Source organism: Athene cunicularia (genome assembly GCF_003259725.1).
Source record: "Athene cunicularia isolate RWA chromosome Z unlocalized genomic scaffold, athCun1 chrZ_part1, whole genome shotgun sequence".
NCBI lineage: Eukaryota > Metazoa > Chordata > Aves > Strigiformes > Strigidae > Athene > Athene cunicularia.
The window spans coordinates 4,143,044-4,156,035 of NW_020799142.1; the positions used below are offsets into that span (position 1 = coordinate 4,143,044).

Below are 12,992 nucleotides of genomic sequence, written 5' to 3' on the forward strand. Positions count from 1 at the left end.
AGCCCTCATCAGACCACCATCCTTCAAGCTTTGGCATGCTTCCCTTGAGTTTATTCCTAACAGGCCTATTTACCTCCCTGTCCCCCCTCATATCTAGTTTAAAACCCTGTTAATAAGCCCTGCTAACTCCTGCCCCTGAATCCTTTTCCCCACTCTGGGACAGCTGCATCCCACCTGTCCCATTTGTTGCCAGCAGACCAGGTACCTTATAAACCTTACCATGGTCAAAGAACCCAAAATTCCTATGGTGTCACCCGTCTCTGAGCCATGTGTTAATTTTTCTCTTCCCCTTGAGGGATTGATGAAAACACCACCTGATCTACCAAGCCTTCAACTAGCCACCCCAGTGCTTTGAAGTCCTTTTATAGTGACTTTAGACTTCTCTTTACCACCTCATCATTACCTGCCTGGATAACTAACAAACAGTAGTAATCAGAGGGCTGCACCAGAGCAGTGACACTGTCCGGTGTCACTGTCAGATGATCTTCAGGGTCTTTTCCAACCTATATGATTCTGTGAAAATAAGCTTTTAAGAGAAATACTTTCTTTTCAAAACAATCAAGTAGACTGTCTGCATGTCAGTCTTTTTTTAAGGAGCTTCACAGTCCCAGGACTGGATCCTACCCATGGGTAGGATCACTGTTTTTAGAATTGTCTTTGCATACTGTCAGTTTATTTTAGTGAATGTTCCTGAAAATAGTTTTGTGTTTTTGTTTTTTTTTTCTTTACAGATAGAAGTGCTTATTTCTAGTTCCCAGTTTAAAATAAGGCTTGCAGCTTGTTGGAGGCAGGAATATGAAAATTACACATGATTTCAGTGTTTCCCAATATTTTATTTTGTTTTTGAGAGGTGAAACCTCGGTTTCAATTGTGTGGCTTAACAGTTTACTCCTCTTGTAGCTTTTTGTTCATTTAAACCAATATGTTTTTCAGGAAATTTTGATTACAGTATCTTTCTCCAGTTTACCTCAGTGATCATACTGTGATCATATACTAGTCTTCACAGGCTAATCACAGTTTAAAGACGTGTTCTTTTTTCCATTTCTGGGAATTTAAGAATTACAAGAAGAGGGTTTAGATAATTCTCTGTTAATGTAATGAAAAAAATCTGATCCTTCTTCAACAATATACCTGATAAAATCCTGATCACAGAAACCAACATTTTGTACTTGTGAGCTCCTATAGTACACAGAGTTTGCAATCAGTGTTGGAAGACTTGCTCCATGGCAGCGGCTAAACATATGTGAATTGTAGCTTGTTCTTTCTGGAGCGTAGAAAAGTCCTAGGTGATTTAAGCTCAGCTGTGGAAAATGTCTGCTAAAGGACCAGAAATTAAAGTTGAGAGATTTTAATTCTTGTGATAAAGAATCCTTTAATGTCCATAAATAAGCTCTAGATAACAGTGATACTGAAGAAGAAATCAGGCCAAATGGTTAGGAGATAAAGACCATTGGAATGTTTCTTTTATCAGGAAGTATTCAGTAAAGAAAGCCAAGTTTGGCTGAAGCAATTGAGGAAATAGAAGGAAGTCCCTCTCCTCATACACTTCTTAAGAAAAGATGTTGTTTAATACAAAGGTAGCCATCTGCTTGTGGTATCTTGCACTAAAGCTGTACTAATTGCTGTTATATTTTGTAATCCAGGTGCTAGTCTTACACAGTGAATTCATTTTTGTAACCCTAAAAAACAGTGGCTTTTTTCTTTTTCTTATTTTAATAAAATTGCTATTAATAGCTGTTAATCTTATGAGCATGTCTTGTTACAACAACACTTAATAGAAAGGATAATGAAAAGGAAGGTACCCAAGGTAATCCAATTGTTTTCTTTTGTGGCCCACTAATCTTAAGAAAATAAACTCCAGTATAGATACTCCTATAAGACTTTTCAACGAAAGTAGTAAGTCTTTAAATCAGACCCACTTAATGTTTAATTCACTTTTTGTGTCTACAAAAATGCTTTTTAAAAATTAAGGTTATAAATTAAGCTAAGGAATACCTAATATTTTATGAATTATTTATACTTTCAGTACAAGGAAGACCTTTTGAAGTTAAAGAGATGTTTTTGGAGGACATTTTACGAAGTACTGGTTATACAAACAAAGAGATGGTGAAGTACAAGAAAGAGAAGCAGCAAGGTTGGTGGAATTCTTAATTGTTAGGGTTGGCAATAAGTCTAATGATTGAATAACTAAATAGGATGATTGTTAAAATTCCAAAGTCAGAATATTAAATGAGACATGATTAGATGTCAGCAAGTATCTTTAAGCTCTCAGTGTTTACATTATTGAAGTAGATTATGTAACTTTAAAAATAATATATAATGGTTGCATTCAGTTTGCTTTCAGTTGATAAATGTTATATTTTTTCAGATGATTAGAGTTGCATATAATTGCAGGCTTTGACCATATGAAAACTATAGAAGCAGAAGACACTATGTGCTGGGTACAGATTAGTGTGACTATTAAAGAGGGCAGGATTTTATATGTCTTGCACAGAAGTGGTTCCTATTAGTAACACTTTTCACAACATTCTTCAGATGTGGATGGACTGAATATATGTAGGCCTGAAGCATTAACACCCTTGGACTTAATATAGTTGCTTTTCAGTTAAGTAGATATATTATTCGAGAAGTTTTCTTGGCAGTTGAAAGTAATTATCCTAGTATGTATTGAAAAAAGAAAAAAGGCAAAACCCAAAGATATAACATATAATCCTAACTATACATTTATCACAGTGTAAACACCACAAAGGTGCTTGCTCACCCTCTCCCACCCCTGGGGAATGGGGCAGAGAGCTGGAGGGGTAAGAGTAAGGGGACTCATAGGTTGAAATAAAAACAAATTAATAATGGAAGTAAAATAAAATTATTATAATAATGCTGATAGTAATAGTAGAAAATACAAATGACTAATGCACAATGTGATTGCTTACCACCCACTTCCTGATGGCCAGTCCACTCCTGGCTAGTTACCTCAGGGAAGAGAGAATCCTAAAACCACAATCCTGGAAGCCAGAGTGAGCTTCCCAACCAGTCCTCATCTATGTACTGAGCATGATGTTAGAAGATACAGAATATTCCATTGACCAGTTTGGGTCCATTGTTTTGACTCTGCTCCCTCCCAGTTTCTTGTGTACCTGTGTATTAGCAGGACATGAGAAGTTGAAAAGTCCTTGATTTCTTAGCAACAATTAAAAATATCAGTACATTATCAACATTTTTCTCATATCAAATCCCATAGTGAATCTAAAACACAGAACTATTCTAGCTACTAGGAAGGGAAAAAACTCCAAGCTTTATTTCAGCTGAAACGAGAGTATCAGCTCTGATCAGTGTGGATAAAAAGGTTCAGTTAAGGCACTGGTTTCTTCTACTTGTATGCAAAAATTATTTGTTACTTGCAGGCACTATATCACTTCTTTTTGGTGTTTCACTTCTGGAGAAAGAACTGGACTGAGAATTGTTTATTAAATATTTACTTAGGAACTTATTTGAATGCACTAAATTGGAATACAGGAGACTTAGGGGTTTAAGCACCCAAATAGTATTTTTTTGCCTTGTTCTTATAGTAGATGTTTGCAATGGTATCCTTAATCATGGAATTTATATTGGACTGGTAACAGTGTTCTAGATTAAATAAAAGAGCTTGAATAGGTAAAACTTCGTGACTTGAGATAACTATTTTTTGTAATTGAAAAGAATGTATAATTAAGATGACTAAAGAACTTTTTTTTGGAAATGCTTTATGCATTCTAGAAGAAAAACAGCAAAGCACTCTTACTGAGTGGTGTTCTGCTCAAGCAAATAATAGCAAACCGGAATCTCAGAAACAGAGATCTGTTCCAAGTGCTGAAGAGTATAATCTATTGGATGATGGTGGTGACACAGTATTTAATCAACTGGTAAGTTTTTCCTTTTGTTGGAAGAGATGTTTAAATCTGTGTCGAATTATTGCTATCCATTTAAAAGCTATTTTCTGATTATATTACTCCTGTAGAGTTTCTAGAAGGATATTAACGTATTTCAAAACATGGCTTTTTTTATGAGCATGAACTGCTCTAGATAAAAGTGTACTTTTAAATTATGATGGTTATATATATAACTTTTGTTTAGATCAGATGGACTGCTGTTTAAAATACTTGCATATGATGCAATAAATGATTTAACAGGTATCTGAATGCTGTATTTCTGGTTGTTTGGAAAAATTCCAATTCTTTGAGTCTAATATATGAGAATAAGGGCAACTCTTTGAAGAGATTGATCTTTCAGTACTGTTTTTTCTCTTCAGACTGAAAAAGATGCAAATTGCCTTGAGCCATGGCTAATAAAAGAAATGGATTCTTGTCTGTCTGACATCTGGTTGAATAAAGATACGGATTCCTTTGCTCAGGTGTTCCATCTCATTTTAACTGAGAATGTCAGTGGTAAGTTTCTCATCTTATTACCTAAGAAAAACCAACCATAAAATGACTTGAATTTCTGTGGCTACACTATCTCCAGTTTCAGATGTTGTTACTTTTGGATTCTGATGCCAGTTGAAAATTGAATAGGGTTAGCAGAATTAATTAGCTTGTAGTTTGTTATTGTTGTACTTGTTTTGAAGTGTTGACAGATATGAGAATACATTTCTAAACTCCTTAAATTCACATGAATTGACTAGTGGGATGAAGTGAAGAAACAAATTCTCTTTGTGCTGGGTTTTGAAAGTTAAATTTGTAATACATTTAGATGAAAAAATAACATTTTTATTGGATTTGCTTAATTTTTTTTTGTTTTGTACTTATCAGTTGATTATAGGCACAGTGAAACCAGCGCAACTGCACTAATGATTGCTTCAGGGAGAGGCTTTCTGAGTCAAGTAGAACAACTGATCAGTATGGGAGCAAATATCCACTGCAAATCATCCAATGGCTGGTAAAAACAAACAGATGAACTGAAAGTTAGCAGTATACATATGAGAGAGAAATTTCTGTAACATCTAAACTTATTTGTTAATTTACCAGATTATTGTAAGCACTAATAGGTTTTGAAACTTAAACAGTTTCTAACTTGTGCTTATCACATTGGTTTCTGTAATTTCTAAATAGAATTCTTAATGAAACAGTATTGACTATGGGTTATATACTCTTGGTTTCAGTGAATTTGATGTAACACACTATTTAGAAGGAAAATTGGAATTTTTCTCACTGGATTGATTGAATTAGACCCAAAATGTTTGGCAGCTCTTACTCTAAGAGAGTAACCTATATTAGATTTAAAAATAGTATATTACAAGTGCAAAGATCTTTGCTATGTTATATCTAAATATGTTGTATCATGTAAAAATATTCGTGAATCTGTAAAAATTCAGGTTTTTATGGTAATGAATTGTGTCTTCATATAAACAGGGAGCTATAGTAAATAATTATAATATGGAAAAATAAGACTTAGGATTCTAGGGGTCTGATAATTGGTACTACCACTTGTAAAACTTGGGAAGAAATGCAGTTCAAAAGGAAAACAGAGTGAACTGCATTGTGAGGAGGGCAACTTCTATAAGACATCATAAAGCCCAGTGTTTTCACACATTTTGCAGAAAAAACATCTGGGTTGTGACTTCCGATGATGATTCAAAGGAGTAAAGGGTATTGCAAAAAAACATGGCTTATCTCTGCATGTTGATGTTTGTTTTTTGAAACAAATTTCCTCATCATTCCCTTCTGCCTATTTGCCTGTACTTAAGTGTAAACCAGGGATTCTTTCTTGGTGAAGAATTGCAGTTATCTAAAAATCATAGCTGTTTATGCACTTCAGAATGCAAAGTTGCAGATCCAGTAAAACCAGCACTTAATAAGCAGTAATGCAGAAACTGATAGAAAAATACAGTGTCAGTTGTCTCTTCACATAATGTGCTATTCATGTGTATCTTTTGAAGTGAGAAATTTATAAAGATTTTTATGCAACTCTTTTAGGATGGCTTTGGACTGGGCTAAGCGCTTTGGACAGACAGAGGTTGTTGACCTCTTGGAGTCCTACAGGTAAGCTCTAATACTTTGCAGAAAGTGTTGTATAACATGATGAAGGAAAAATTGTTCTGTTACCTTTTAATCAGAAGAGATTTTAGCTTTTTATGCTTTAAAATCTGGATTAAATAGCAAGATTTATTTGAGAATAGGAATATTTTGGAAACAGTTACTTTAAAAAAAGTTTGTCTTCAGTATCATAGTGATTGTGTTTGCACAACTCCTAGGATAAATATAGTTCTAGTGGTGAATGACTGCTTTTATATTATTAGCGTTTATCATCTTGATATGGACATTCCTATCATGATTATGTATCTAGTCAGGAAATGATTACAGTATCTTGAATAAATATGCAGAGGAGATGCTGATGCCCTACCATGTACCATTTTAATTTCCGATGCTTATTTTGGAAGCAAGTCTGTTGTGTTTTTTATCTATATATTGTTGCTACATGATAGCCATATTAAAGAGGCTTTATATGAGTATCACATACACTAGGCGATTCAAGCACTGTTTTTTGATTTACCCTCTAGTTATGATACTTTAGTTATAATTTTTTAGAGATGTATACTATTATAATTTCTCTTAGTGTAGTTTCTGTTAGTGTAGTACCTGCTTAACTGTTATGATAGGGAAGTTTTTGGAAAATGTTTCTTTTAAATATTTTTCCTTTAACAGATGAACAAGTAGTGTCTATATACTTAGAGTTCTGTCAGATTTGCTTAAGGTTGTGTTTCAATGAAATATAATAATGCTAAAAATTGAAATCACATGCTTTGCTGAGTTAACACTTAAGTCAGTGAACAATAATAGTATTGTGGAGGTGCTCTTCTGCTACACTTTAAAATTTAAATTTGAGACAAGTAGTCGTGTTGGTCTTGACCTAAATTAGAGTTGATGGCTGAATGCAAACCTGAAGCAAACAGTCTTGACTTTGGCCTGTGTGTTTGTATATTGTAGTGCTTCAGTGGAATTAGGAAATCTGGATGAAAGTTCCCTGGTCCAAACAAGTGGCAGTGACCTTAGTGCAGAGGACAGAGAACTGTTGAAAGCCTATCATCACAGTTTTGATGATGAAAAAGTGGATCTGGATCTGATTATGCACTTACTTTATAACATCTGTTGTAGTTATGATGGTGGTAGGTATATACACAGACTCCAAATAAATTAGCGTTGATTCAGCTTCTGATGAAGTGTGCTGTCTTTGCAGTAATACCAAGCAGGTAAAACCTTCTAAGTGCTAGTATATGCAGTACTGACATGTCTTTGAAGTGAATTTTCTGTTTAACTCTGGAAACCATCTTCTTTTTAAGGAGCAGTTTTAATATTTCTTCCTGGATATGATGAGATAGTTAGCCTGAGAGACCGTATTCTTTTGGATGACAAGAGATTTGCTGATAATGCTCACAGGTAAAACCTCTAGTTTCTATAGTTGTCTTGATTTTTTTATTATTTCTTTTGAAGATCCTTAAAATGTACTCTTTGTCTTGCATTAGATACCAGGTTTTCATGCTTCATTCAAATATGCAGACTTTGGATCAGAAGAAGGTACTTAAAAGTCCACCTTCTGGCGTCCGCAAAATAGCAAGTATCAGAGGACTTTGTCAGATGTTGTATTGACTTATTTTGCCTTTGCTTTTACAGTTACTATAGGGTTTTTTTTTTATTGCAGATTCTTTCTACCAATATTGCAGAAACCAGCATAACGGTCAATGATGTTGTATTTGTTATTGACTCGGGCAAAATGAAAGAGGTATGATTGGCTTAAATTTTCTTTGGGAAGTAAAATTCTTAGTGTTATTTTATAATACATAAATTTTGGAGAACTATTTTTTTTACAGTAGGCTGAGAGCTAATGCATGTCAATCAACAAAACTCACTGAGAAGTTTCAACATCCATTTTATGACAAATACTTACATAGCTAACTGTTTAAAAACCCTGGAAAAGCTATTGCATGGTGATATATTGATAGATTTTTGTTATTTTTAAAATTTAGTATTCCTATTTGATTTTTAAAACAAATTCATCAGTATAGACTGCTATCTTCCTGAGACTTACAGAACACCGCAAGTTTCCTTTGTCTTACTATTGTATCTAGCCCAAGTCTAATCTATTAAGTTTTTAAGCATTGTTTCTGATGTGTTGAATACCCATTCCATAATTACTTGCTCAAGAAAAGTAAGACGACATAATGAGGCAGTTTAAGACCTGGTATATGAGTTAGAAAATTTTTACAAAAATTTTCACACCAAACTTCTGAAGTTTTCCTGGCAATACATGGTAATACATTTTTTTTTGGTAATTTTGCATCAAATATAAGAAAATATGGACATAATTTCCAGGTGGGACAAAGGGGAAAACTTTATTCAATATAATAACATTTTTTTGCTTGGCTTGTGATACCACAAAATATAATCCATGCCTTTTATTGACTTATAATTACCTAAATTATAAAACTTAATTTAGAAAACTGTGTAGCACAAAGATACTGCAAAGGAGATAGCATAACTTCATGTTAAAAACTAAGTACCTTAAAACATGCCTTTGTGCCAGAAGTTGCTGGTGCTTATTATTTAATTGATGATGATTTAATTGTTGGTGATGTAAATCATTAGTAACTTTTATTTCATGTACTCTATTCAATCTTGATTTTATGTTCCTTACTTTGCTTTTGTAGAAGTCTTTTGATGCACTGAGTTGTGTTACAATGCTAAAAATGGTGTGGATTTCAAAAGCCAGTGCTATACAGAGAAGAGGCAGGTAATAAAATGCTTTATACTGAATTTTATTTGCAGTTATCCACCATCCTGTATGTTGAGGATAAAGTGCATAATGTAATAGCAGATACAGTGGGTCATGTTACTAGCCTAGTTCAGTATTGTATTGGACAGTGGCCAGTGCTAATGCTCTGCAGAAGAGTAAGGGTCAGCATATTCCTTAGAGTAATTTCCTAAGTTGCAGAAAAGTGACAGTTGGAAGTTTCCCAAAGCTTACATTAGGTCTAGGTTGTTACCCTCCATGAACTTGTTCTTTCTCTCTTCCATGTAGCACCAGCAGCCAGTGTCCAGTAAGGTGTTCTGCAACTTACTTGTGGGTAAAGGGCTGTCTATTGCTAGTTTTTAATTGATGCCCCTTCATCCCTATATTAGAAGAGACATTGAGCAGTGATTCCTTATTAACATTCTCCAAACTATTAATGACTTAACAGATTTTTATCCTATTCTTCCCAACACTGGGTGAGGGTTAAGAGAATATGTAGCAACAAAAACCTGTGTTTGGTGATACAATATTGGCATTAACTTGTAGGAATTTGAGCGTGAATCTGAGCATTTGCTGTCTCTGTCCCATCACTCACAAGTTTTTTGGTCTTCATTCTGCCTTTTACTCCCAGAGTAACTTCCAACTGTTTGAGGGATGTGGAGAGGAAGAAATGAAGTTTATAACTTACATTTCTTACATCAAAGGACAGTTGAGATTTGGATTGATTTTAGGTTAGCAAAAATCCCACATCACAAGATAGGTCTTATTTTTCCTTCTCAAACACTTTCAGTGTTGGTGTAAAATTAAAAGAACAAATTTCCATTCTATCAAAAATAATCCATGTGCTGGAACACTCTTAACTCATGTGTGGGACTTACACTTAACAAATTATCTTTTTCTTAGACCTACTTCTACATTTCCATTCTATGTTTCTTTGTATATTATATCATATCATATCGCGCCACGTGACGCGGCGCGATATCGCGCCGCGTGCGCGCCGCGTGATGCGGCGCGATATCGCGCCGTGTGATTTCTAATTTTCAACAACTTCCCATATTTTATTTTCAAGGGCTGGGCGCTGTCAGCCTGGAGTGTGCTTTCGTCTCTTCAGCAGGCTCCGATTTCAGAGTATGTTGGAATATCAGACTCCAGAACTTCTAAGAATGCCACTTCAGGTGCACGTTAGAAATTATAACTTTTAAAAAATGTATTATCATCAAACCATGCTTTTAACTCCAAAAAACTGTTTGCTTTTTTCTTCCCCCCAATCTTAACAATCCTTTTTTACTTTTTAACTTGCAGGAGCTTTGTTTACACACAAAACTTCTGGCTCCAAGTAACTGTTCAATTGTTGACTTTCTTATGAAAGCTCCTGATCCTCCACCAGCTTTAATTGTGAGAAATGCTGTGCAAATGCTTAAGGTCAGCAAAGGATTAGATTTAGACGGGAATTGTGTTTCATTCTATAATTGCGGTGTGGCAACGTATCTTACTGAGTTTTGTTTATACTGAGACTGTTCACTTACTTCAGGATGCTTTACGGTTGTTGGTGTTGTCTATTTTTCATTTTGTGTGTGTATGTATTTTTTCCATGTTATGTAGAGAGAGTGCTTAAAAATCTTTTCTTGATTTGTTAAAAGAGTTTGACTTGCTTTCTTAGTATATAGGAACAAGTCTAGTTAATGTCCAGTATTCACATCATTTCTGCTTTTATTGTAAATTAATTTTATCCACTTCCCCCTTCCCTCCTCTCTTTTTTTGTTTTTTTTTTTAAACAGACAATAGATGCTATGGATCCTTGGGAAGATCTCACTGAACTTGGTTATCATCTCACTGAATTACCAGTAGAGCCCCACCTTGGTAAAATGGTGTTGTGTGCTGTCGTTTTGAAGTGCCTGGATCCTATTCTTACTATTGCTTGCACTCTTGCATATCGAGACCCTTTTGTCCTACCTACACTAGCCTCTCAAAAGCGTGCAGCCATGCTGTGTAGAAAACGTTTTACTGCAGGAACGTTTAGTGACCATATGGCACTTCTCAGGGCTTTCCAGGTATTATTTCATGTTCAGAAAAAGTACTAATCACAGTAGATCATATATCAAAGTAAATGATGTACCAGTCAAGTTGGGTGTAGAACGATAGACTCTATTAAAGTCCTTAGAGAAGAATCTTTATTTTTGCCAGTTGACTTTCTGGTATATTGGACTCATAAATCTGTGAGGGAGGACTTTTTGTCAGATATTTTGATTATTCTTCCAAACCTGGTTAAATTCTGAATGTTTCAACAAGGTGCCACTTTATATTCTGCCACACCGATAACTTAAAATAATGATCTTAACATAATCTTTATAATAACTAAGTGATCTTATAATAACATAATGATCATTATGTTAATTTAGGGAATGGGTATAAATAATTTAGTACTTAACCAGAAAAAAAATCTGGTTTGATACATTTTGGTTCATTCAGAAAGGTTTTTGCCTTTGTTTTATTAATGTAAATGTTCTTTTTTAAAAAAGTGCAAAAAATCAAATTCACAGATAAGTGTAAACAAATATTCTTTATAGGCATGGCAAAAGGCACGTAGTGATGGCTGGGAGAGAATCTTCTGTGAAAAGAACTTCCTGTCTCAAGCCACAATGGAAATCATTGTAGGAATGCGAACACAGTTGCTTGGCCAGCTTAGAGCCTCAGGTGAATAGCTTGGAAAAAATTTTAACATCGTTTTGGAGTCAAGTATATACTTAGTACAAGTGTATACCAATTGTAATGAGTAGCTCACTGGTATAAATTTGGTTCCTTAATATGAAACAGACCAGTACACATTTGTGCTGGGCATGGTGCAGAAGCTGGAGGAAGTGTGGTTGGGGAGCAGCTAACTGAAAGTGCCCTGATTGTTTGACATGTCACTGGATTTCACTGTGAGATACATTTCTTGAGATTTGTATGTTCTAATAAATTATTTCCATAGGAAATGTCTTTGTGTTGTAAAAAGTAGTTCTATCATTTGTTAGTGTGAAACCTCTTATCAGGAAGGATTTCAATATAATGGTGTCTTCTTGGTGCTGTTAACGCTAGTAGTGGTGAAAAAATGCAAAAAATTTGCAGTTTATTTCTTTTTTTCAAAATATTTCTGAGAAGCAAAGAAGTATATATGAAATACAAGCAAATATAACACATTTTGTCCGCTTCTTTCTTCAGGTTTTGTTAGAGCCAGAGGAGGAACTGATATTAGAGATGTTAATATTAACTCTGAAAACTGGGCTGTAGTTAAAGCTGCCTTACTGGCTGGGATGTACCCCAATCTAGTGTATGTAGACAGAGAAGGCCTGATTTTGACTGGATCAAAGGAGAAGAAAGTGCGATTTCATCCTACCTCTGTTCTTAGTCAACCTCAGTATAAAAAGGTAAAATCATTTTAAATTTATAGTTCACAAAAAAGAGCACTATACACTTTATCAGATGTTTTACAAATGTCTCTTCATAGTTCTCAGTACTTTAGAGGCAGCATGTGCATTAAATACTACATTTTTAGAAAAAAATTTTCCTGGCAGTTGATAAATTAAAGAATTGAAATTGATTTATTTTTCCCATATTATTTTATCAAAACATTTCAGTTAGTCCTCTCGATTGAATGAGACAAAATGGTAAAAAATAAAACTGTTTTAAAGATTAACAGTCCCTTCTCATAACACCAGGAAGAAGTTATACTCTGAAACAGATTTTTTTTTTTTTGATCCTTTTTCAAAGCAAAATATTATTTCAAGGTGGCAGGATAATTTGTGAGTCCCCTTGAATTCTCTCTCACTTTTTTATCTGTGTGTTTAAGTTTGTGTATATATATAAATATTTATGTATTCTACATGCATAAAATAAGAAATACATTAAAATTTATTTTAATTACAAATAGAGGGAAAAATAGCCTAGTCTTATTTGCTCTTGCACAGATTCCCCCAGCAAATGGGCATGCTGCAGCCGTTCAAGCACTCCCTACAAACTGGCTTATATATGATGAAATGACAAGAGCTCACAGGATAGCAAATATCAGATGCTGTTCTGTTGTAACACCTGTCACTGTGTCACTCTTCTGTGGACCAGCTAGATTACCAAGTAATGCTTTGCGGGAACCTTCATCCTTTCGAGGTATAGTGGGTTTTGGATTTGGAATGTTTCTATTAGTATATATGAGTATGTGATATGGAAAGCTTATTTTTCAAGAATATTTAATATGT

General features: G+C 34.5%; 1 protein-coding gene across 2 annotated transcripts in view; it reads left to right on the forward strand.

Annotated features, from left to right (window-relative positions):
• The window catches only part of YTHDC2 (YTH domain containing 2), a 40,905-nt gene that overhangs the window by 13,982 nt on the left and 13,931 nt on the right, over positions 1 to 12,992 (forward strand). For both annotated transcript variants that reach the window (XM_026865349.1, XM_026865350.1), the window contains exons 7-22: positions 2,027 to 2,134; positions 3,754 to 3,899; positions 4,286 to 4,421; positions 4,785 to 4,911; positions 5,949 to 6,014; positions 6,960 to 7,138; positions 7,313 to 7,409; positions 7,496 to 7,583; positions 7,672 to 7,752; positions 8,678 to 8,760; positions 9,830 to 9,935; positions 10,063 to 10,182; positions 10,539 to 10,811; positions 11,328 to 11,454; positions 11,962 to 12,167; positions 12,708 to 12,903. In XM_026865349.1, the coding sequence (XP_026721150.1) occupies positions 2,027 to 2,134; positions 3,754 to 3,899; positions 4,286 to 4,421; positions 4,785 to 4,911; positions 5,949 to 6,014; positions 6,960 to 7,138; positions 7,313 to 7,409; positions 7,496 to 7,583; positions 7,672 to 7,752; positions 8,678 to 8,760; positions 9,830 to 9,935; positions 10,063 to 10,182; positions 10,539 to 10,811; positions 11,328 to 11,454; positions 11,962 to 12,167; positions 12,708 to 12,903 (2,139 nt within the window). The remainder of the gene's footprint in view (positions 1 to 2,026; positions 2,135 to 3,753; positions 3,900 to 4,285; positions 4,422 to 4,784; positions 4,912 to 5,948; positions 6,015 to 6,959; positions 7,139 to 7,312; positions 7,410 to 7,495; positions 7,584 to 7,671; positions 7,753 to 8,677; positions 8,761 to 9,829; positions 9,936 to 10,062; positions 10,183 to 10,538; positions 10,812 to 11,327; positions 11,455 to 11,961; positions 12,168 to 12,707; positions 12,904 to 12,992) is intronic.